Raw genomic sequence first — 26,872 nt, 5'->3', positions numbered from 1 at the left:
CAAACCATTGGAACAGCCATAGATACTGAAGCTGGCATACTGGGGAACCATCCTCTTCATGGGCCACCTCAAAGAAGAATTTCTGGACAAATTCACCACAAAACCAATGACATATCTGAGACATATTGATGATATTTTCATCCTCTTGAAAGATGATCTAAACTCCCTTACAGATTTCCATCACAACTTCAACAACCACCACCCATCCAACAACCTCTCTCTAGAACAATGGTTCTCAAAGCCAGTCCACTGCTTGTTCGGGGAAAGCCCCTGGAGGGTTGGGCTGGTTTGTTTACCTGCTGTGTCCGCAGGTTCGGCCGATCGCAGCTCCCACTGGCCGCGGTTCACTGCTCCAGGCCAATGGGGGCTGCTGAAAGCGGTGTGGGCCATGGGATGTGCTGGCCACTCTTCCCATCGCCCCCATTGGCCTGGAGCGGCGAACTGCAGCCAGCGGGAGCCGCACGCGATTGGTCGAACCTGTGGACATGGCAGATAAACAAACTGGCCCGGCCCACCAGGGACTTTCCCTGAAAAAGCGGCGGACCGGCTTTGAGAACCACTGCTCTAGAACACTCCCACACCAGTATCAACTTCCTGGACACCATGCTCAGCTTCAACAACAGAACTCTACAGAAAACTATTTAAAAGAAGCCCATGGATCACCACACTTATCTTCACAGATTCAACAACCACCCCAAACATACCGAGAAATCTGTTATCTACAGCCAGGCACTCAGCTGTATATGCTCCGAGGAGAAAGTTTGGGGTACACACCTTAGCACACTTAAAACCACCTTCACCAAACAAGGACAATCCATCAGATAAGTAGATCACAAAATGGAATTGGCCAGCCAAATATCCTGAGAAAAACTGCTTCAACATGGAAAAAGAACCTTCCAACCACACACCTCTAGTTGTCACCCACCATCCCACACTGGAATCCATAAGGTGCATTATTAAACAATTGCAATGCATACACAATGGGGACCACATCCTGAAAGAAATATTTCCTAAACCTGCTCTTCTGGCCTTCAAACAACAATGTTGCCAAGCTCATGATCAGAAGCAAGCTCCCCACAGACCAGGACATACCAAGTCAAAGCAGCATTGGACCCTGCCATAACAAAAGATGGAAAACTTTCAGTGATATCTCCACTAATATCATGATCAATATCCCACGCAACACACCTTTCAGGATCTATGGGTCCTACACATGCCTGTCTCAACATGTGGTGTACCTCATCCAATGCACTAACTTCCCAAATTACAACTAGGTGGGTGAAACAAGACAATCCCTATGCTCTTGAATGAACTCACACAGGAAAATGATAAGAGACAAAACCACCATATCACCCTTGTGCAAATACTTTCCACAAAACAATCAGTCCATACCTGACCTCTCAGTTCTTGTCCTCAAAGGAAACCTGCACCTTTAAAAAACAAGCCTGGGAGCTTAAATTTGTAACTTTGTTAAACAATAAAGATCATGGAATCAGTAAAGGACTGCATTTATAGTTCATTACAACAATCTATAACCCACTAACCCTCTTTAGTCCTATTACTTCAGAGCTGTTAATTGCCCACTTCACCTTGAATGGTCACTTACAATATATGTTAACTACTTATGCTAAACAATCTGTTCCATCTTGTATTTCGCTGTGATGCATGTTTCCCAGACCTGAAGAAGAGCTCTGTGTAAGTTCGAAAGCTTGTCTCTCTCACCACCAGAAGCTGGTCTAGTTAAAGATATTATCTCACCCATCTTGTCTCTCTAATATCCTGGGACCAATAAGGCCATAGCAAACAGTCATTCCTCTTGTCTCTTTCATGCTTTAAACAAAAATGTAGACATTTAAATGGTTATAATTAGGCTTCAGAGTTAGCATACTTTTGCAACAAATACGGTCACTGACACCTTTCTTAGACCAGTTACTTCAGCCTGCCTGCAAAATCAGATAGTTATCCCTGCATTGTTACATTTGCTTTACATTTTTAAGGTTATTGCCACAATCATAAAGGTTAAAAATTGGAGTTAGATTCTGAAGCACAAGCTATAGTCACTAGGGAAAAGTACCAACTGGCAGAACTGCTGCAAGCTGGCCAAATTCGATCCCTTATATGTAGTATTTGTAGATAGACAGTTAATACCCAAAGCATCATTTACTGGCATACAATATTATCTAATATTGTTAAGTGTGTGATATAAATACATTTGTTATTGCGCTGCAGAATGTTTCCTCCTTACTCCACTTAATATGGTGTCAGAAATAGGTTTGTGGATAGCCATTTGGGGCCCGATCCTGACACTCCCATTGCACTACTCTGAAGGTCAGGGTTTTAGTGACTTCAGCAATGGCTATGAGCAACATTCCATTCTCTGCAGTAATGCAGATGAATGGACACATCTGTGGAAAATGGAGCTTCTTCTGACATTGTGATCAATTATGAAGTACTTGTAAATCATAGAATCATAGAATCACAGTGTTGGAAGGGACCTCAGGAGGTCATCTAGTCCAATCCTCTGCTCAAAGCAGGACAAATCCCCAATTAAATCATCCCAGTCAGAGCTTTGTCAAGCCTGACCTTAAAAACTTCTAAGGAAGGAGATTCTACCACCTCCCTAGGTAACGCGTTCCAGTGTTTCACCACCCTCCTAGTGAAAAAGTTTTTCCTAATATCCAACCTAAACCTCCCGCACTGCAACTTGAGACCATTACTCCTTGTCCTGTCATCTTCTACCACAGAGAATAGTCTAGAAACATCCTCTTTGGAACCACCTCTCAGGTAGTTGAAAGCAGCTATCAAATCCCCCCTCATTCTTCTCTTCTGTAGACTAAACAATCCCAGTTCCCTCAGCCTCTCCTCATAAGTCATGTGTTCCAGACCCCTAATCATTTTTGTTGCCCTTCGCTGGACTCTCTCCAATTTATCCACATCCTTCTTGTAGTGTGGGGCCCAAAACTGGACACAGTACTCCAGATGAGGCCTCACCAATGTCGAATAGAGGGGAACGATCATGTCCCTCGATCTGCTGGCTATGCCCCTACTTATACATCCCAAAATGCCATTGGCCTTCTTGGCAACAAGGGCACACTGTTGACTCATATCCAGCTTCTCGTCCACTGTCACCCCTAGGTCCTTTTCCGCAGAACTGCTGCCTAGCCATTCGGTCCCTAGTCTGTAGCGGTGCATTGGATTCTTCCGTCCTAAGTGCAGGACCCTGCACTTATCCTTGTTGAACCTCATCAGATTTCTTTTGGCCCAATCCTCCAATTTGTCTAGGTCCCTCTGTATCCTATCCCTACCTACCACCGTATCTACCACTTCTCCTAGTTTAGTATCATCCGCAAATTTGCTGAGAGTGCAATCCACACCATTCTCCAGATCATTTATGCACTCCACTTGATACCGGCTGCCATCTAGACATGGAGCCATTGATCACTACCCGTTGAGCCCGACAATCTAGCCAACTTTCTACCCACCTTATAGTGCATTCATCCAGCCCATACTTCTTTAACTTGCTGACAAGAATACTGTGGGAGACCGTGTCGAAAGCTTTGCTAAAGTCAAGAAACAATACATCCACTGCTTTCCCTTCATCCACAGAACCAGTAATCTCATCATAGAAGGCGATTAGATTAGTCAGGCATGACCTTCCCTTGGTGAATCCATGCTGACTGTTCCTGATCACTTTCCTCTCGTGTAAGTGCTTCAGGATAGATTCCTTGAGGACCTGCTCCATGATTTTTCCGGGGACTGAGGTGAGGCTGACTGGCCTGTAGTTCCCAGGATACTCCTTCTTCCCTTTTTTAAAGATTAGCACTACATTAGCCTTTTTCCAGTCATCTGGGACTTCCCCCGTTTGCCACGAGTTGTCAAAGATAATGGCCAATGGCTCTGCAATCACAGCCGCCAATTCCTTTAGCACTCTCGGATGCAACTCATCCGGCCCCATAGACTTGTGCACGTCCAGCTTTTCTAAATAACCACCTCTTTCTCCACAGAGGGCTGGCCACCTACTCCCCATGCTGTGTTGCCCAGCGCAGCAGTCTGGGAGCTGACCTTGTTCGTGAAGACAGAGGCAAAGAAAGCATTGAGTACATTAGCTTTTTCCACATCCTCTGTCACTAGGTTGCCTCCCTCATTCAGTAAGGGGCGCACACTTTCCTTGGCTTTCTTCTTGTTGCCAACATACCTGAAGAAACCCTTCTTGTTACTCTTAACATCTCTTGCTAGCTGCAGCTCCAGTTGTGATTTGGCCCTCCTGATTTCATTCCTACATGCCCGAGCAATATTTTTATACTCTTCCCTGGTCATCTATCCAATCTTCCACTTCTTGTAAGCTTCTTTTTTATGTTTAAGATCCGCAAGGATTTCACCGTTAAGCCAAGCTGATCTCCTGCCATATTTACTATTCTTTCGACACATCGGGATGGTTTGTCCCTGTAACCTCAATAGGGATTCCTTGAAATATAGCCAGCTCTCCTGGACTCCTTTCCCCCTCATGTTATTCCCCCAGGGGATCCTACCCATCAGTTCCCTGAGGGAGTTGAAGTCTGCTTTCCTGAAGTCCAGGGTCCGTATTCTGCTACTTACTGGATCTGGATCTTACTGGATTAAAAACAAGATTTGGCAATCAGATTGGCCACACTGAACATAGCAATGGGCCAGGCCTGCATTTTAACATGCCATTAACAATTAAGGCCGGCAAGATATAACAGAAATCTTAATCACTTCTGAAAAACACATGCTATCTAAAAGAAATGAGAATGCATCTTTTCTAAATTACAACACGTGATCAAAATGAAACAGCAATTACAGACCAATACTAACACAACTGCATCATCTACCCTCATCCTAATATACCCTCTACCCTACACCACCTACCCTTGTCTACAGATGAACTTCTTAGAAACAGTCTAGTCTTAGGCACAAATTATAATGAAGCCATGGCAGTAAACAAGTAAATAATAATAATAATCATAGCTACAAAAACTTAAAGCATCAGACAGAGTGGAAGATATACAGTACACACAAGATAGCTTCAAACATCCTAGGTTAAACCGAAAAAAAACAAAACTGTCTGTAGGCAGAGAACAGCAAAAATGTATTTATTGGGAAAATAAATGAGGCAAATGCCCACCATCAGTGCAAAGGAGATTAATGTGATTACTGACACTAAAAATAAAAATCAAGACAGTTGCGAGGTAGTTATAGAGAGATCCTACAATATATACCAATCACATTTTTTCAAATAAGTTTGTCTATATCATCACCCACTGGGTTGGGGCTGTGACAATCAAAGAGGAAGAGCCGTTTGCACAACTAAACCTGCAAGCCACACCACACATAGTTCATATATCCAGATATCAGACTGACAATTCTCCTGTCTTCCATGTAATAAGCTTTAACAATTACTCTAATGTCATTCTAGACAGATTGCACAAACTCGGGTACAGAAACTCTAAACTAACATTCAACAATGGCACATATTGGCACCTTGAAGATAAATGCACTGTGGCATGCTCATAAAGGGAAATGCCACAAATTGGACTTTAACATAAATTGCCACCAGGTGGTGCACCTTCGTCCACCAGAATCGAGTGAAAGGTTGGGCATTGCACAGTTAGGGCAATATAACAGTCAGTTGCAAAAGTATACAATAATATACATCTAGCAAAGGAACCAGTGATGGATCAATATGGAAGGTTTTAAATGATTCAACTCTCTGCCTGAAGCATCTCGCTGGATATCATATAGAGGGGAAACTTGCACAGCAACCAATATTTGAAGCAATTCTTTTAAAAAAAAAAAAGCTAAAATGGGACTGACAATTATTTTGAGGTAGGTGCTATTTTACTACTTCGTGGACTCCATTCCGTTGACATATTTGGCATAATCCTGTTTAAAACATAAACATTAAATCCTAAACGTTCTGTAAGGGGCGGATGCTATTGTCAATGACTATTTAGGTTGGGGTATGGAAATATCTTAGGACGAATTTCAACAGAGATCATGATTGTAATCCGATAACACAGCCCAACAGAGCAGAGTATGTAAATCTCAGATTGAATAAAGGAAGGTAGGAGGGAGGGAGAGGAACAGAGGCCAATTCTGTTAGCAATTTCATATACTGGAGACCACTAATAGCAGAAGGTTTAGAGCCAGTCCCTAAAAACATTTTAGCAATTTTGGACATGCCCTGTCTAAAAAGTGCACAAAGTGTACAGTATTCCTCAGGGCTGTCGACTATCTGTCCAATTCCTATCACCTCTTCTGCAAGGTCAATGAACCTCTTGATGTTTTGAAGGCTCAGGGATGCTACTGGGAATTCTAGCATCAAAATGTTTTCAAAGAGTTTCAAAGGTTAGTGACCAAACATCCAGCCCTAAAATATGCTGGGAATGGAATCTGTAACTCAATTACAGGGTGAATACGGATTAAGAGTCTCCAGACTGCTAAACGGCCAGCCTGTGGCATTTGACTTTAGGACACTTTTTCTAGCAAAGCAAAATCTATGCTCAAATGTGTAAAGAATGTCTAGCTTTGTTTTTGCACGTATCAAACCTGACTGATATAATCTGGTATGAGACCACACGTGTGGACACAGTACATGATGCTTTGGAAATGATCTTCAATAGTTTCTGTTATTAGCTCCCAAAGGCCTTCAAAGAAAGTAATTAAAAATACCACTTGGATAGACAATGCAGAAAAGGATCTCTGACGTTCATCATGGACTTTCTATTGCATACCTGTCCTCTGCTCTGTCCATTGGCTTCCCATTGAATATCTTTAAGGTGCTCAAAGGTCTGGTCCCAGCATATGTAAAAGATCACCTAATACTCTGACCCTGGTCCTAATCCCAACACCTCCACTCCTCAGGCACAACAGAACTTTCTACCACAAGGGTAAACCTCATCTGTGCAGGAAACAATGCTTTCTTGGAGGCCAGTCCTAGAGTTGAACAAACTTCCACAGGTGCTAACTACCACTACAAACCTCACCACCTCTGCAAAGTGTACTTCTTCAACCTTGTCTGCTCTAATATAAACACTCAGTAACTCTACCAAAATAAAACATAACACAAAAAATTTTCCCCAGAGAGAGAATGAGAGAGGGAAAATGAACCACATGTGACAGATGTTAATCACGTCACTTAATGCACTACTGGAAGGTGCTGAGATACTGTGGTGATGAGGCTGCTATAAGAACATACACAGAGCAGAATCAGATCACCAAAAAGAAGTGACTACTGATATCTCAGCTTATGCCAAAAAGATGTAACCAGGAACTGGAGTGTATCAATCAAGCAGATTTCCTTTGAATGGTGGGTAAGTAGCTTCATAAAATAGAGGACGAGACTTCGTCATCCTTATTAACACACAGTAAGCAGTCCCTTAGTCTGCCAGTAGGCCGGCTACCTGCTGAGTAGGTAGCTGCTTCACACACTCCAAAGAATTGTTCTGTCAGGACTGCCAGACATGAAGAGATGCCACTAAACATTTGTGAAAAAAGCCCTACAGGGTTTGGGACCTATTTACCTTAAAAAAACATAACTCTTCCTCTGCCCCTCACTGTGCCAACTGAGATCATCTGAGGCACTTTCTCTAACAGTCACTAATGGACAAATCCTGTTAATTTTGCTCAAGTGAGTAATCTGGTTGGCTATAATTAGACTATTCTCTGGAGTAAGGCGAACAGGGTTTGGCTCTGAATGTGTTTGATTGAAGTTTATAACAGGGCATTTTTAGCAGCTGGGCCCCAACTGTGAAGCTTGATCCTTCCAGACCTCCACTTTGCCAACCTTTAGAATGTAATGCAAGGCACATCTCTTAGGTTAAGCATATACTTAACTATAGACCATAATTAGGCTCTTTATAGTTCAGGGAGTACAGGAAAGGGGTTATTTATGCTGTTTATTGAGGGCAGTAGATTTACTGTCTAGTTGCATTTAATCTATGTAATGTGCCTAAATACTATGGTGATGGGCACATAACATATCATTTCATAAATAAATTAAACCCCCAACTAACCTTGCAACAACCTAGATGTAGATTTGTTTATAGTGGGCTGACAAAAATATCCTGTGATGGTAATTACTACTTTGATTAATGAGAAATAGATCCTGTAACACACAATAGCCACTGCTATCACTGAATGTTCCAAAGCAAGGTTTGCCAAGCATGACATCCAAGAGACTGATTATGGAGAATGGACTTAAGTTTCCCTGTTGGGAATTTGCACAGTTGAAACATCAGCAGAATTTGAACTTGTATAACTTTCATTGTACTATAGCTAGTCTAGTGATAAAGTAGGAGCAGCTATAAGGAAACTACTAATGGACTAACAGAGATGCCTGAAAAGCATTACCAGACTGGAGAAATACACCATCAGAAAGCATGAACTTTCTTTATCTTCCCTTCCTGCTTGATGCCTCTGTTTAATGCTTAAATGCAAATTAAGCAGAGCACACCCCCCTTTGATTAGGACAGCCCTGTTTGCCTTCTGTTGGGGCAGGGCTGTGGGGTTTGGAACATATACCATACAGGGCACTCTTATAACTTCACATACAATGTTACCACACATATTTTATCAGGACAATACTGACCAGCAAATTATGAGTTTTGAAATGATACCTTACAAGGCATCCTGTGTATAAAGATTATTACAATGGTGTGTAGGGTGTGAATACAGGAGTATATTCTGTCACAGTGGGCTCAAAACAAAACATTAGGTCAAAACATTCCCAAACAAGGGGCTGAAAACCCAGATTCGAATCTGGACTTTGCACAAGTTTAGGGCATTCAGCTTCAATGGAAAACTCTACTACCACAACCATAGTTTCATAAGAACTACTGAGGAACAACTGTCCTTCAAGGCAGAGCTAGACAGATCACACACTGCAACTCCAGGTTCAGGGGCTGTTAGAGACACTGGTGACGGCTGGGGAGGAAGCTCAGTGGCTAGTAACACACAGTTGATGCAAAGGATGCCAGAATATAATTAACTTGCCAGTTGCACAATTCCCTGACTCTCGCCATCAGTAGAAAGAAGACACCTTGCGAACTGGGAGGGTAGTAAGATAGCCTACAAACTTAAAAACTTTATTGGTAACCAACTAAAAGCCTGAAACTATCATTCAGCTTTAGAAGGAGCACTATAATGAGAGTTCTGTACAAAAATTATATGAGAGTATACACTGAATTTGTAGATAGTCAGTTAATATGAACAGCACACTTGCATGTACATTAAGTATTGCTTTTGTGTATGCAAGTGTTATGCTGGATCATATTAAAGAAGTTCTGTATTAAAATCACCAATGAATTTGATTCCCCATCGTTTAAATTCCAGGGTATTACTAACTAAAAGGTCTCTTGGTTTTTGGTCTTTTATTTTTACTGTTTCTCTCCCTCTCTGTGTGAAACTTGCAAGCTGCTAATTGTGTTAGTACATCCTAAGACAGAGTCTGTTCTCAAAGCAATACTTTGTAACAACAACAACTCACACAGAGAGAGGCTCAAAGCAATACTTTGTAACAACAGAAACAGCACCCAGAGACTCCTCGCCCTTTTGTTGTATTCATCTCGCTTTGTTAACAATTGTGATTAAAATAGAGATAAAGGATGTATGTGGATGGATGCTTATAATAAATGAATGATCAGGGAATCCAGTGTCAATCAGCCGAAGAAGGTGTCAAGTGGAAACATCCAGAGGACCCCGGAGGGCAGACTGGAATCCACCCAACAGCCTCAAGGATGGGAGAACCGAAGAACAAGATAACATCTGGCAGCACGGAGCCGTCAGGAATGTGCCATCTGCTGATTGATTCAGCAACAGCATGATGAAGCAATTCCCATAGACTGGCATAGGAAGAAATTCCTATAAAAATGGACTCTAGAAACTGAGAACTTTGGGGTCTGATTCTGCAAACCAACTTCCAGGAGCATCAGATGTGCATCTGACAAGGCCCTGCTCCCTCCTCGTGTCCAGGTTACCTGCCCAGTGGCTTGGCATGAGCAACTCTAAGGCTGGTAACTATGATAACAACCTTGTAGAACCTGTGTGTGTGTGCGTATAAATGAATGTGTGAATAAATATGAAACTGAATGGAATGTTATAGCTATAACTAACTGCTTACTATGATTCTTTCTGCATTCATAATAAATGTGGCATTTTGCCTTATTCCCTTTAATAAGATCCTGCTGGTTTTTATTTTATTGGTATAACACAAGTTCAAGAATTAAATTTTCTCCCTGCTGTATGCAACAATTTACTGAGAGACAGTGGTGACATCATAATAAAGCACAAAAGCAAAAGTCTTAACTAGAACCTAATGATAAGTTTGTTAGTGGTGCCTTTTATTCATGGCTTTGATTAATTTTCTACAAGATCTAACATGGAGCAGTTTTCCAGCTACTTCAGCCTGTAATAAGACTCCAGAAAAGCAAAAGATGGTAATTCTCACAGGACAGACTTCTCAGGGTCTGGGAAAGGAAGGAGATGAGGGACCACCGCTGAACACCCTTGCCTGAGTTATTTGGTCAATATGGATTTATTGAAGAGTAAAAAAACCAAGGAGAAAAATGTTTGGCTGGGGTAGTCAGCTCTTTGCTGTCTTCTCATGCTACAGGAAGGCCCTTTTCAGTAACCAGCTCATTCTGGTTACAAACACAGTGAGTTGTGTCACACTACCGTGCCAGCAACTGCAGACATACTTCAGCAGACTTGGGAAATCAGGACAAACACCAGACCAAAGTGGGAGCTGATCTAGATAGCTTGTATGTTTGCTACTGGTGCATCCATCAGACCATTAATACTTTACCGGTACCTCTGGTTAGAAGGAGCATTGCAGATTTAAAGGATAAATAATGTCCTTACAAAAGTATCCACTGATAAGATGGAAGCTTCTCTAGTTAGGAGAGGGTAGTATTTCATGGGACTAGGCACACTGGAAGGCCAAGAAATGAAGGAAAACTGGTGGAAACTCAAGAAGTTTGGAAAATTGTACAAGGCAGATCTCTGAGTTTGGCCATAAGTTTGGGTGATTAATTTCTTGTTCCTCACTCCATGTAATCAAGTGATATATGTGACTATGGTTACGCTGTGATGGAACACATAATTTTCACACCTCAAACACAGAAGCAAATGACCACAAACACTGGAGACAGATTCTAAGAGCAGTGATGGCTAGACCAATAATTAAAACACCCCAGTATCAGAGCGGCTTTATAGCCATGTGTTTCTGTAAGATGTCCATGAAAGTTCTTTAAAAATAATAATGTGGATGTCTGAGGTTTTTCCATTCTAACCCTGTAATATGTGAGGTGGTATTCAAGATCTGACATTCCTAGCTAATCCTGTCTCCCAGAAGAAGGGAAATGGCTGGATCAATTGTAGATGTGTAGGAAATATCATATCGATCACAGTTTTTATTTCACTTTTAAACTTTTAAACTATTAAACTTTTCTGTAGACATACCACTTGCACAATCCCTTAACAAATATTTTTCTGAATTTAGAGACAATTTCACAGTGTATCTGTATTTGCTATGATAAGGTGCTGACTGAGATTGTTATGTATGAACTGGGGGTACTAGGGCCGGAAAGGAAAATGTTGAAATATTTACGATAATTATCTACTCACTTTTCTTTTTCATCTGCTCTCACCTCATGACCTCCCCCATGCCATTCTTCTTCTTCTCTTATGCATCTGTAATCACTTTCTGTCTCTCCTCTGATTCCTTTGCCTCTTTCTTCAGATATGCCTCCGCCCTATGCTAAAAAATCTTTTCTCAGTCTCTCCTGCCTTATCAGCTACTGTCTAATCTTTCTCCTCCCATTGACTTCCAAGTTCCTTGAGCATGTTGCCTAGTCCCACGATTGTGGCTTCTACATTGCTGACTCCTGGAGTCTTTTCAATCTGGCTTTCCCCTACTTCACTCCACTCAAATTGCATTAATGAAAGTCACCAGTCATCTCTTCTTGAACAAATCCAAGTGTGACTTCTTCATTCTCCTCTTTCTGTCTGCTGTTTTGAAACAATACACTTTGCCATCCTCATTGATTGTCCTCACTGGACTTTAAGGAACAATTACTCAACTCGATCTCCTACCTCTCATAGTGCTCCTTTAGTGTCCTCTTCCTGGGCAGTTCTACTTTCTTCTCTCTCCTACTTTTCAGCCTGAACCAAAAGGGACATGTCCCTTCCTTTGTTCTCTCCAGACCTGGGTGACCTCATCAGCTGTCATGGCTTCAGCTATCGTCTTTATACTCGTGAGTCATAAATCCATCCCTCCAGTTTGTCTCTGAAGCCGCCTCTGGCACATTTCTTCCTGGATGTCCCAGCTCCACCTAAAACAGAACCCCCAAGTCCTCCTCTCCCTGTCACAATGGATAACTATCAGAGATGGGCAAATAATTGATTTTTCAAGATGAGGTAGATGTGGATTCAAATGGCTACTCTGAATCAGGCAGAGAGAAGATTTGAATCCATGTTTTCTACCTCCCAGGTGAGTGCCTTACTCACCAAGCTGGAGAGGTGTTCTCACGCTCTCTCTTTGACACAATGAATGTTTGGCTGTTTATTCAGATTAGAACAGCTGCAACAGGAGAGACTGAATGCAGAATAGCCTGTACCCTGGTGGTTAGGGCACTGCCTTGAAGGGTGGAGGCTGAGTTCAAATCTCTGCTCTAATATATACTCAAAGTGAAATGGTTTCAACAAGAGAGACTGAGAGCAAACCACCCTCCACCCCGCCTGAATACCCTATAGGCTAGTGGTGGGGATGCTCATATGGGAGGAGTAGATCTGTGTTCAAGTTCCTGTTCCAGAATGGGGATTCAAACCCTGGGTCTTCCACATCCCAAGTGCCTTAATCTCTGCGCTAAAGTTTATAGGGAGAGATGGGGATACTCACACTCTGAATCTGTCCCTGGAAAAGTTTTTCCCAGATGAAATTTATAGGATCAAATTTGCAAATAGTTTTGGGTTGACTGAAACTGCATTTTTCAACAAGTAAACCATTTTTCCAAAAAACATTTCACCCAGCTCTAATAACTACACCATCCTTCCCTATGCTAGCTACAAAGCCAATGCCTTTTTAAAGGAAGAAGTATATTTTTGCCATTCAAGTGCACTTTTTGTTTTGGGATGTCAATGAATTGCCTAACAGAACTGATAGTTTCTTGCTATTATTCTCATTTCTTGTTTTAAATATTGAAATAGCACCTATGAACCCCAGTCATGGACAAAACTCTATTGTGCTAAGTGCTGCACAAACACAGATTTGTTCCTTCCGACTTTTAATGAAAATTTGTAATTTTGCATGGCTCAGATTTTTCTGTTTTGTGGCTGCAACATCCTAGAGTAAGTGTGTCCTAGATATGCCCACATCTTGAATACTGCATGCAGATCTGGTCCCCCATCTCAAAAAGAGATATACTGGAACTGAAAAAGGTACAGAAAAGGGCCAAAAAAAATGATCAGGGGTATGGAACAGCTTCCATATGAGGCGAGATTAATAAGACTGGGACTTTTCAGCTTGGAAAAGAGACGAATAAGGAAGGTATGATAGAAATCTATAAAATCATGACTAGTGTGGAGAAAGTAAATAAGGAAGTGTTATTTACTCCTCACAACCAAATGAAATTAATAGGCAGCAGGTTTAAAATGAACAAAAGGAAGTATTTCTTCACACACAACACAACTGTGGAATTCTTTGCCAGAAGGTGTTGTGAAGGCCAAGACTATAACAGGGTTCAAAGAAGAACTAGATAAATTAATGGAGGATAGGTCCACCAATAGCTATTAGCCAGGATGGGCAGGGACGGTGTCCTTAGCCTCTGTTTGCCAGAAGATGGGAATGGGCAACAGGGGATGGATCACTTGATGATCATCTGTTCTGTTCATTCTCTCTGAAGCACCTGCCATTGTTCACTGCTGGAAGACAGGATACTGGGCTAGATGGACCTTTGGTCTGATCCAGTATGGCTTTGCATACTGGAGAATTTCAGAGAGCATTGCTCCCTCCTGAGGCATGCTGCTTTTTGGAAGCTCTTCCAAGGGCTGTATGGCTGTGCACTTCCTCCTACACAGCCCTGCGCTTCAGTGACACAATTTGACCAGTCTGACTACCTTAGTGAAGAGGATAAATTAAAGACCCATATAAATAGCATTGGAATCCAAATTATCATTTTTCTAAATAAAGGACAGATATGTCAAAATTAGGACAGATCATATATTAAATCAACAGTCATTGGGGCCCAATAAAGAGAAGCTAGGAAGTGAGGGCCTTGATCCCTTCTCTGCTGTGAGCCTCTACAGCACAACATGGCAACATTCCTTTGCAGTCCTGAAATTCCAGGTTCAAATTGATATGCCTAGTACACGGGTCAGCGCTTGTGTGCTCTATGGATGAGATACACTGGCCAAGTAGTAATTAGGTAAAATAAGGGATATCAGGCAGTTCTCAATCTAACACAAAATACACAGCCAGGATGAATAGCACAATTCTATTTCCCATATCCTCTGAGACAGTGAATAGGGTGCAAAGCTGGCCAACATGTACTGATGTATCTTTTCTTACCAAGGAGTTGTTTGTAAACTAACTTGTCAGACTTACTGACATCATAGGCTCATTATTGTAAGTATTGGCCTTTGGTTGTGAGTACTACACACTGATAGGTCATTAATGAAATCTAAACAAAAGAAAGGCTCTCTGAACTTGACCTTTTTGGTAATCCGAACATTTATTATTTCTACCTCTTAGGCCAATGATCTAAGTAATTGTGTATGACTGCAAAAGTAGTTAGATCTGCTGAGGATATACAGGCAAGTTAAATTAAGGGCAAACAGACCATGGCTGTAAAGATATCACTATTACATTGAAATGGGAAGTAGAATGAATAAACTGTAAATAAGGATTAAAAAACAAAAAGCCAAATATAGTCATGAGATTTTAGAGGAACTCTACTTTGACTTTAATGGGGAGTTCAGCTAACAAAGCCATATGACTCACCATTATTAGTAGACCTATTAAAAAAATAGAAAAGAATGCTAGTTTTCAAGTGGTTCAAAAAGTAAAAATAAAATAACCTATAAAGGAAAATTGCTAAGTATTTAGAGCAATACTGTCAGATAGTTTAGGCCCAACATTTAGAGTCCCCACCCAGGAAAAACATTTTACAAATGCTAACAAATAGAAAGGCATTCCTTACGTTTTTTTCCATTAGTTCATTTTTTAAATGCTGCAGCATGAGGCATGAAGCATGAGAATACTATAGACCAAGAGAAAAAGCAGAGATAGGAACAAATGGAGCCAGTTTAATAGTTAGAAACAAGTGAAGAGCAAGAAACAATCAGCGAAAACGGTGAAAAGTATACAACGATTGCTTAAAATTCTGGTCTAGATTGTGACCTAGCCCCATGCAATGGAGTCTATGTTGCAGTGTTGCTCCTAGAATGGCCCAGAAGGGAGACTGACTGCCAGAATGTGCTCCCTGATATGCTGGGGTCGGAGTCAAAGCTGTATTCACTCCTCGCTCCTTCCTGCTCATTGGCACGCAGGAGGGGACACAGCAGCACTGTGGAGCATGCTACCCACCAGGTACTGGAAGCCGCGTTGTGGTACATGGGGTGCTTTATGCCCTTCTTACTCCCTTCGGCTAGTGCCCAGAATGGGCCATAATCTGGCCTTCTTTAATTATCGACAGGTTCACAAGTAACACAGGTTTGGATGCGTAACTTTGAGCATGACTGTGTCCCTTAACTAACTTACTTTATGCAAGGAATTAACACCTCCAAAATGAACTTAGTTAGCAGCAAAAGACTTGCACACAGTAGGAGGAAAGAAAACTGAAATAAACTGAAGCTGGATTGAACAAATTGTGGCTATCTCCAAACAAAGAGTTCTAGGACAGCAGCAAGTAATCTGGGATGTTAAACATGTTTCTGCTATTTAAATGTTTGACTTATTTTATTGTTAATAAACCACCTGTGCTGAACTGTCTGGTTCTGTTATCTGGAATTATGTACAGTAGAACCTTGATTATTAGAAAGAGCTGAGTGTACCAAAAACCTGCAAATACCCATGGGTTTGATTAATCAGGGGAGTCATATGGCTGAATTCAGGGAGAGGGAATGTCTGAGGGGCTGGCTTCCCCAATGAAGGCTGCCTGGAGAAGACAGGAGAGAGTGGAGTTTCTACACACAAGTCCCTTCTGTCTCCTCTTCAGCCAGTTGGCCTTGGGGAAAAAGGTAACTTCCTCTCCCTGCTTTCCTCTTTAGCCAACTGTGCAGTAAGCCTCAGGGGACATGTTGTTCCCTAAGGTCACATTAGATCTGGCTAACCATGGTTCGGATATGGGACTCAAAGTTCTATTGTATTTATTGGAAAAACAGCCCCTACAATTGATAATTATAGGAATTATTGTAAAGTGCTTAATAATGATGCTTTTATAGATGATACACCTCTGAGTAATGCAAAATGGTAGAAACCCACTGTGACCTTCTCTATACACTCCCAATCAACCTTTACCTGACACACCCATACTTACTTTGGTCCGTGTACTTGTAAGGAACCTGCAACGTGGCTAATATTGGCTGCTCTTGCATTCTAAACATCACAGCTTCAACAAAAGTGATTCTTTTGGGAATTCCACCTACTCATATTTCCCTCCTTACAGCCCCACTGCAACTGAAGGACTTCTTTGGTGAGATTATTTGTTATTTGCATTGGGGCCTTTGGGTGCTACTGCAATCAGGTTGGGGACCCCTGGTGCCAGGTGTTGTACAAACACAGGCCGATATGTCTCCTGCCCCTAGGAGTTTATAATCTAATTTGAAATGAGTTGCAACAAGTGAGTGCAAATAGCAACTGGAGAGAACAAGGAGGTCAGAGGATGAGGGTAATGAAGCTGAGATCCTGCTGTTACACAGGTTCACTATTGCACCAACATGTTGGTTCCAAATCAGACATTTTTTTAAAGAATTACAGTAAAATCAAGTAAATAAACTGAATCTGTTATTATGTGTGCAAGAAATCAGCCAACTTGTGATGTCTAGGTTGTAACTTTTGGAATTTACATTGAAATTAATTGGGAAACTCACCTATTACACAGAATGGTTTCCTCGCAAATCGCAATCTTCCTTGCCATCCTCGGTAGCGACAACAGCAGCCAGCTGACCAGATACGAATGATATATTCCAAACCAAACACAACAATCATGACAAACTCCTGGAAAGGGAAAATAAGAGACATGTCTGTTGCAGGCTCCAGAAACAAAATAGCAAGAAATACTTGACAATTATGCCTGACGAGTCAATTCATCTAATGCAACTGTATTCCTTTTCCTGAATCAAACCAAACTGGTTCTGTAGGGCATCAAAATACTAGGACTTGCATGTCCATACAGTAAATACAAACACCCCAAAGTGTCCCTATTAAGGGCACGATCCTGATCTGTGCATCACTAAGTATCTTCTAAAGTCAGCTATTTAATGTGAAAGAATTAAGTGTCCAGTCCTGCACCATAAATGTCAATGGCAAAACTCTCAGTGACTTTCAAAGTTCCACAATCAGGCCCCAGGTGATTTTACAAGTTATCCAATAATATACATATTCAAAACTGGGCTCTTATTTTGAAAGCTTAGTATTCTGGCAGGTACATTCTCATTTTACTTCATGGTAATAATATGCATGTGAAATAATTTAGGCCACACATAGGAATTCAGGAAACACAGTTTTTATTCTGTACCAGTCTGAGATAAAACCCCCATGTGCCCATCTGGTGCAGCATGTGTTAGCAGTATTGTCCTTCTGATTTCGGGCTGGTTCCTGCTCTCATTAAAGTCAGGTAAGAGAAGTGACCATAACTGGCCAATGGCATACACAGTTTGTGTCCCAGTAAATGTATGCGCAAATTGTGTGTAAGTTTTCCACATACAACTGTGTGTGTAAAACCTTTGAAAATCTGGCCTTGTTTTCTTTACTTTCAAGTTGAAATTGTCTTTCAGTTGTCTACACCAGGGATCGGCAACCTTTGGCATGCGACTCATAAGGGATATCCGCTGGTGGGCCGGGACGGTTTGTTTACCTGTAGCATCCGCAGGTTCGGCCAATCACAGTTCCCACTGGCCGCGGTTCACCATTCCAGGCCAATGGGGGCTGCTGGAAGCAGCGGCCAACACGTCCCTCAGCCCACAATGCTTCCCGCAGCACCAATGGGCCTGGAATGGCAAACCGCGGCCAGTGGGAGCTGCGATCGGCCGAACCTGCAGACGCTGCAGGTAAACAAACTGTCCCAGCCCACCAGCAGATATCCCTGATGGGCCAGGTGCCAAAGGTTGCTGATCCCTGTTCTACACATTTCAAAAGTTTCAACCTATATTTGCGGCACATACGGCAGGCCAAATTCTGCTTTCAGTAAAACCAGTGAAGTCAATGGAGTTACAGCAGTTTAACTAAGTAGAATTTAGCTCACTATTTCTTAAAGTGATTGGAATTCAAAGACATCATGTGAAATAGTGCATTGAATACAGACATGGTATTATAATCTTCATTTAGATTTACTCCCAAAATGTCATTGATATGGTATACTGGTTTTAAAATGATTAAATGAGACTTTGGTTAACTTGCAAATGGAAGAGAAAAGTACTTGACGGAATTTATTAAGCAGTTTATCAAGAAATGAAGGACGAAAATTATATTTTATTTGACAGGTGACAACATTTCTCTGTCCAGAATAAAGCTGTTCTATGTCAGCCAATTAATTTGTTATCTTTACAGGATGAGGACTAGCATGGTACCAGTAAGTAAGCATTACAAATAAATTAAACAGAGGAATATTTGCAGGAAAAGGGTTGACCCACCTTTGATTTTTTTCCAGGAATCATTCATATGTTTTTGGTTTTTCTTTTCTTTTTTTTTACACAGTAAAAGCCTAAAATTCCTGAAAGCAAGTCAGTTGCAGACAGCACCTATGGTTAGCTCAGGGACTCATTTACATGAACTGATGGCATACATAGTTTTGTGGTGTGTAATAATGCCCACTTAACTTATAATGAATGGCCTTATATTGATCTATTCTGTACTGTGTTTGCCTATCCTTGCGTACAGCTTTTTCCAAACATGCAATCCCTTCCTAAAATGATGTGTCAGCTTGATTTAAATTTATCACATTTATTAAACTGTACTTATAAGCCCCTCTGGAAGCTTCCTTTTTCACCTTTGTAAATCCTTGTATTTAAATTCATAAATCACATATAAACCTAAGATGAGATGTCCTTATCCATAACACAGTAACAGAAAAGGCCTAGCATTGCTTTGTTTTAAAGAAAATCCAAAGAACAATTAATATGATAGGTTAGTGGGGTTAATTACACTATTTCAGCAAGCACTAAGGTAAGTCTATGGACAGAATTACTGCACAGTACTCTAGTGTATTTATGTTCCTTATTAATTTTCTTGCTTAATCAATTCATTAACTATATTGCAAAATACTTCCTTTTTCTAGTAATTCTCAATAGTGGTTTAGCATGTGGCAGATTCCCTATAGGTCAATTCCCTGTTGGCCAAGAATGAAAAAAGGAAATACAATCTGGTTGGAAAAATTAGAGAAATAGTATTTTAGTTATTTAGCTACCACTTTTATATTGTAAATGGCTAAATCTGGCTTACATATGGTCAGATGAGGTTTCCAACTTTTTGTGTGTTCATGGAAGGGATCTAGTCATTTTACACTTGATTCTCTTGGTGAAGTTTACTTTTTCTTTGGGAGTGGTGGAAGGAGGGGCACATGGTAGATCTCCAGTCACTGTCTTGATTCCCTTAAAAATCTCTTGCTTGTTAAAATCTAGTCACATTTTGAATGAATTACTACAAAACTAGTTTGTATGGCAAACGGGGTATGCATATGCATGGGAAGCACGCTGAAACTGTCATAATCTCTTCATCCCATGTACTGAATCTGATTCATACACATAGAAAGATGCTCTCCTTCATGGTCCAGGCCCCACTAATGCTTCTGAGCTAGAATAGGCAAGAATGAAATTCATTCATGAATACTATACAGAAGTATTATTTTACAGCATTAACCATTTGGCTGAAACTCACAGCATATATTGCTGATATAATGAATGAGATAAAGTGTACTAAACTTTATGTAACTTCACACTGGTGTCTATTACTGCCTGTTTTGTTTAGAGTTCATTTCCAATATTACCATTAGGAATTCCTGTTCTCAGTGTTTTCATAGCTGTAGTAAGTGGCGGGAAGGGGGGTAAGGGAATTCATTGTGTCTTGAAATCTTGTATGTGATTCAAGGTGTCCTGTGGTACAAGGTCTTTTCTGTCAGAAAGCACACTTTCTCTCTTTCACACACACATTTTGAAGAAAAAAAGTCCATTTGGGCATATTTAAGTCAAGGGAGTAAAAGAGATAAAGAATTTGCTTTCAGACATTCTTCGCAAGAGTATGAATTTTTTTAGATTGGATACGTAGATTGAAACATCTCAGTTTTATTCTGAGACATATCACCATTTCTAGCAGTATTGCCCATTTAAGTATAGAGATTCTCTCTCAAGCCAGTAGAATTTTTCACAAATAAAATAAATTTTAAGCGCAACCACTTGGCAAATGATCCTATTATCTTGCAGGATCAGGTCTCCAGTGGCCATTGCTTTAGCTAAATGACTGGAAGAGTCATATTTTTCAACCTATATTTCTGTCAGGGTTCCTTCCCCACTCTGAACTCTAGGATACAGATGTGGGGACCCGCATGAAAGACCCCCTAAGCTTATTCTTACCACCTTAGATTAAAAACTTCCCCAAGGTACAAACTTTGCCTTGTCCTTGAACAGTATGCTGCCGCCACCAAGCGTTTTAAACAAAGAACAGGGAAAGAGACCACTTGGAGACGTCTTCCCCCAAAATATCCCTCCAAGCCCTACACACCCCCTTTCCTGAGGAGGCTTGAGAATAATATCCTAACCAATTTGTTACAAAATCATCAAAGACCCAAATCCCTGGATCTTGGAATAATGGAAAAATCAGTCAGGTTCTTAAAAGAAGGATTTTATTTAAAAAAAAGAAAGGTAAAGATCATCTCTGTAAAATCAGGATGGAAAATACTTTACAGGGTATTCAGATTCAAAACACAGAAGATCCCCCTCTGGGCAAAACCTTAAAGTTACAGAAAACAGGAATAAACCTCCCTCTTAACACAGGGAAAATTCACATAAAACAGAAGATAAACTAATCCACCTTGCCTGGCTTACCTATAGTGGTTGCAATATTGGAGACTTGGTTTAGGATGGGTTGGAGAAGACGGATTTCTGCCTGGCCTCTCTCAATCCCAAGGGAGAACAACACGTAAACAAAGAGCACAAACAAAAGCCTCCTCCCCCGCTCCAAGATTTGAAAGTATCTTGTCCCCTTATTGGTCCTTTGGGTCAGGTGCCCGCCAGGTTAGCTGAGCTTCTTAAGCCTTTACAGGTAACAGGATGGTGCCTCTGGCCAGGAGGGATTTTATAGCACTGTACACAGAAAGGTGGTTACCCTTCCCTTTATATTTATAACAATTTCTATATGAGATTTTTTTAAAAATCATCATTTAAAGGGTATAAGAAGCTCATAGGTCATAAGTTACACTTGAATAAATTTGAAATTCTGTCTTAGACCACAGGACAGAAAAATCAGAGTCAAGAATGAAACCCAGTGCTTGTGCCAGTTATTACAGCTGGCACGAGCTACTACTGCTAGATGCCTCAAACCACTGGAAGACTTTAAACGCTACAGGTACTTCAATACCAAGGGAGCAACTGAGGGAGTTGGAGATAGAATTTCAGATTTCTGTTTCCATTTTCTGTCCTACTGATGTCTAGGCAGGACTTCTGGGACCCAGTTACACTGCCCTTACTCCTCCCAAACCATTGACGTTAACTGTACTTTTGGCAAACGAGAGCAGGATCAGACTCATATGGATACTTTACTAAATGTTTTTTATGTGTGGCTGCTCACCTACTTAGACACTGTTCACCTGGTTCTGATTTTCCTTACACCAGTGTGAGCCTAGATTAACTTCCCTGAGGTCAATGGAGTTACTCCTGTGTAAAACAAATCAAATTCAGGATTTTTATTTTATATATGAAAGCAGGTGAAGCTATGAGCCTACAGAAAATTCCTACTTACTACAAAAATGAGAACAAAATCCAGACTTTTAAATACTTTGAATATTGTTGGTTTTTTGTTTTGTCCCTCAGTGATAGAGACACAAGGACCAAACATAACTGGAAATATACATAATAATTTGGACAGTTATTGGATTCCTTATAGTGACTTCATATCATTTTAAAAGGCATTGTAAATATGTCATTCTAAGCAACACACACAGACACGTAAATCAGAATAAGACCGCACTGTTCTTTAATCTGGCCTCTTTAAGGAACTCATCAGGGTAGACTTCACCCGTGACTACATATACACTACGAATGGTAGCCTTTTGTAGAGGGGGTGAGTAACCAAGCCCAAGTTTTCCCCAGTAATTGATAAAACAGATCATTTGAGTGGGAAAAAAGTCTTCACTACTTCCTGGAATGCAACTAATTCTGCTCAACAGGACACAATAGTATCAGCTCCATCTGAACTGACATTTTTTTACATTCAAAATTCCCATTAACATCATAGGAGATAAGCATGTGTGTTTCAGTCTTGCAGTTCTTGCGCATATATAATATATCTGGCCCAGGAAAGCAGATCAAACATGAAATTAACAAAAGGTTATATAGGGCTTCAGTGAACTGGGCTGATAATTAATGAACTCAAACAGGGTAACAACTCAAACAGGGTAACAGATATTGTTAGTGCTTTTTGTTTGTTTTTCTCTCTCTAATTAGGATTCAAACTGTACTTTGTTATTAAATTAGCATGCTTCTCAGATGCTTTTCTGTGATAATACATTTCCCTTAATATAACATTCAAATGGCTAAAAACTATTTTAATTTTTGCATTAATTAATATAATTATTCATTAAAACTCTAAATAACCTTGGGTTAATTTGCTGCATACCTGCTGTGGCCATCAGGTTCCCTTGGTTCCAGACCATTATTTTACAGAATCAGATGGTATTTAAGTAAAGAAAAAATGCTGATATTGTAAATTCTGGGTTATTTTTCCCAGTCATAAGAGAGTCATGGTTAATTAGTTACACTAGCTATTGCATTCAAGAGATTTGCATACAAAACAATAGCTCTTCTCTTATTTTACTTATCTTTTCTGTACTTAAAATAAAGTTTCATAATATTACGTAGAGCACTAAACTAAGATATTATTTGCAATGGAGCTTCTAATGGGTATAGGCCCTGTTTGTACAGAGCTCATTGAAGATTGGGGTCTCTGTGCCAGTGGTTTTCAGGAACTCAGAAAGTGAACCAGAATCTATCAAAATAGTCCTGTGAAATAAACGTTAATATAAACATCAGATAAAACCAGCATCTCTATATTAATGGAAACACATAGAGCCAGATTCTCAGTTGGTGTAAATCAGCTTAACTCCAGTGGGTCAGATGGAGCTATGCCAATTTACACGAGCTCTGCTCCAGAAAGTCTTGAAAACAAATGTATTTATTATTTTCAAGCTACCAGAAAAAGAAAGAACTAATTTTTCTCACATCTTCGATTCCCGATGACTTCGCATCAGCTTCTGCAATTTTAGTTCAGTAACCTGTAAAACTTCTATGACATATAAATGGCATCATCCAAATAATAATGGCTAGGTGCTAGCGTAATGCAAATAAAATAATAATAATAGTGCTTTATGATTCACAGTTTATTGGAAGTTGAAATGTTTGCTCACTCAAGTAAAAGAAGAACATAACAGTTTATCTTGGTTCCAGGACCATGCCCTGCACCCCTTGTCAGGTAAAACTCTAGCGTGGTTCTCAAACTGTGGATCAAGATCCCACGGTGGATCATGGCCCCATTTTAGTGGGGTTGCCAGGGCTGGCTTAGACTTGCTAGGGCCTAGGGCCAAAGCCCAAGTACAGCCCAAGGGCTTCAGCCCTAGGCAGCAGGGCTCAGGTTACAGGCCCCCTGCCTGGGGCTGAAGATCTTGGGCTTTGGCCCCTCAGTCTGGGGCGGTGGGAATTTGGCTTTGCTCCCTCGCACCCAGGGTGGCAGGGCTTGGGTGGACTCAGGCTTCGGTCCCCCCTCCTGGGGTCTTGTAGTAATTTTTGTTGTCAGAATGGGTGGTGCAGTGCAATGAAGTCTGTAAACCCCTGCTCTACTGATTCCTGAGCGATGAGTACAGGATTGGGTCCTACAATTAATAGTTCTTGTTTTCAGAATGACATAAAATTGTGTCATTAATGCTTTGCTCCCTGAATGCTGCGCTGCCCCATCTCTGAAAATCTGGGAGGCATTGTGCCTCAAACAATCCAAAGGCTTCCAGAGTTCCAGAGGATAACAGCTACTGCATCTCCCCTTTAAGAGGGTGCACTCTGCACTTCTCCTTTACAGCTGACTGCTTTAGGGATAAGTGGCAAATATGCCCCACATCCTCCTTGACCCTTTTGGATCAGCCACGTGCAACACTTTGACAAAGAGAAGTGTAAAGGTTCCAACTGTTACAATATGGCTCCACCCCCATAACTGCATTGACACCAGTCTGTTGTGATTAGATCCAACCAATGAATCCCATGGGTTGCTATGCCACCTGGGTTTGGGCAGTGCTTGCTCACTGTTCCTAGCTCTCAGGTGCACACCCTGGTGTAGACCGCACGAGTAACACCCTTCTTTAATTCAATTCTTTACAGTATAAAGCCTTACTTGTTTCCTTGTGAGTTGTTCTTTTACATATTCGTTATCCATTTATCTGTTCATAATATCCTAAAGTCTTTAGGTCTTGCATCTGTTTGTCATTCCATTTTCACAAATCAATAAGAGGAATTCAGGTAAAAAGCATTGTTTCTACTACTTTGTATTCAACACATGCTAAATTCCTGTGACAATGCCCGACGTTTTCTATTAAAATGAAAATTAGAGATTTCACATAGAAATTCAGGTTCAAGGCAAAAGTATGGCTGTGCTTCATGCTGAAACATCGGAAATTTTAACAATAAATACTAATTTTAATGCATCAATTAATGGAATATCATAGAAACAGTTCCCCAATCCTCCCAGCCTAATACATTTTGATCTAAATGTACAACTCTTGTGCTACCAATTCTAATAACAGAAACTATATTGTGTTACTATATGGTTTTCTATTATATCATTTCCTCCTTTTGTTAACAATTGCTCAGTGATTAATATGTACCCTATTTCTATACAACAGGTATGGTAAATAAAGGATTAAATTTTTATGATGTTACACTATCTAATTACTCTTGTGAGAACGGACTGTGTCTACCTCTGTTTTTTCAGCAGTTAGCACAAAGGATTCCCGATCGGGGTGAGTGGCTGGCAGTGCAACTAGAAATAATAACATCTCCTGTAATGCCAACAAAAAACTGGACAACGGTTAGGGTGCTGCTTTGCTGAGACCACTGCCTAGCGTGCTCACCAGTATTGTGCTTCCCCATCTGTCTGTATCCATCTGTTGTGTTTTGTCTTATACTTAGATTGTAAGCTCTAAGGGGCAGGGGCCATCACTTTGTTCTTTTGTTTGTTCAGCACCTAGCATAATGGGTCCTGGTCCATGACTGGGCCTCCTAAGTGCTATAATAAATAACAAAATAAATAATAAATAATAATAATAATAAACGTAGCAAAAAAATTGAACTCCAAGGGTGAAATCCTGGCCCTGTGGATGTCAATGAAAAAAAATTCTGACAATTTCAGAATTTCACCTAAGAGGTCTCTTCATTCCTTAGTGGGAAGAAAACGAGTGGATGCAGACACAGGACACTACTGATTTATTTACAATATGTACTTTTTGAACAAATATATTAGGTGGCAAGAACACAGCATAGCTGTTGCTCACCAACTCAGTAAGGTGTTAAGCCCCAGTCACTTCAGTGAGGCTCTGGGAGGGTGTAAGGGTCTGCCCACCTGGAGCTGTTTGCAGGATGAGGCCAAATTCATGACATCACATCCACAAAGCATCAGTGTAACCATTTAATGGTGATTAAAGAATTTTGGGGCCTATGCACTGTGGAAATTGGGAGCTCCCCACTTTCACTCATTTTTGGCCCAGCCGTCCCTCCGTCATGATGAAGGGGCTACTGGGCCAAACCTGAGCAGCACTCGACCTCGCTCCAGTTCTGTTCCAGCTGCTGCCAGCCCTGTATAGCATGAATAGGGGCTGTTCAGCAAAGTGCCTCCACCCCATACATTCCTCATCCTGCACACCTCCCTGAATGCTCATCCCACCCCACATATACCCCAACAACCCTCCACCAGCTGCCCTCTTACCCTGACGGCCCCCCTATCCCCCCCCCCACACATCCCAGGAGCCCTGATGTACTTCTCATTCACAGAAGCTTCAAACATCTCAGCCCCATGGGCCACAGTCCCCAACATGCCCCACTCCCACCAACATCCTCCCCCTGCACAGTCCCCACAACTCCTCACCTTGCAGCCCCCCAACACTCCCCACTTAGCTTAGTTGTTTTTATGATGGGATCCTCAATGCCAGGCTCTCACCCACCGTCCCCGAGTCCTTCCTGGCTGCTCACCAGGACCCCACTCCTGGCTCAACATTCCCAATGCCAGCTGCTCCTATCACCCGTCCTGTGCTCACATGGCATGGGCCAAATTTGAGTGAGTGGCACTGAAGATCATGAAGTTGAAGATTTACAATCCTGAGGCATATGAATTATTAGGAGCATATTCAGGAGCTAAAGATGCTACCTAGATCTTTCCATGAAGGTACAACCA

The 26,872-nt window shown here is 41.1% G+C and overlaps 1 protein-coding gene across 1 annotated transcript in view; it reads right to left on the bottom strand.

Moving 5' to 3' along the window:
- KCNQ5 (potassium voltage-gated channel subfamily Q member 5) overlaps positions 1-26,872 on the bottom strand; it is a 533,682-nt gene that overhangs the window by 106,356 nt on the left and 400,454 nt on the right. Inside the window, exon 3 of the mRNA XM_037894324.2 lies at positions 17,107-17,233. Within this exon, the coding sequence (XP_037750252.1) occupies positions 17,107-17,233 (127 nt within the window). The remainder of the gene's footprint in view (positions 1-17,106; positions 17,234-26,872) is intronic.

This window comes from Chelonia mydas, chromosome 3 (assembly GCF_015237465.2).
Source record: "Chelonia mydas isolate rCheMyd1 chromosome 3, rCheMyd1.pri.v2, whole genome shotgun sequence".
Classification (NCBI taxonomy): Eukaryota; Metazoa; Chordata; order Testudines; family Cheloniidae; genus Chelonia; species Chelonia mydas.
Note: the sequence above shows the minus strand (reverse complement) of the source record. Positions and strands in the feature narration are given on the sequence as shown.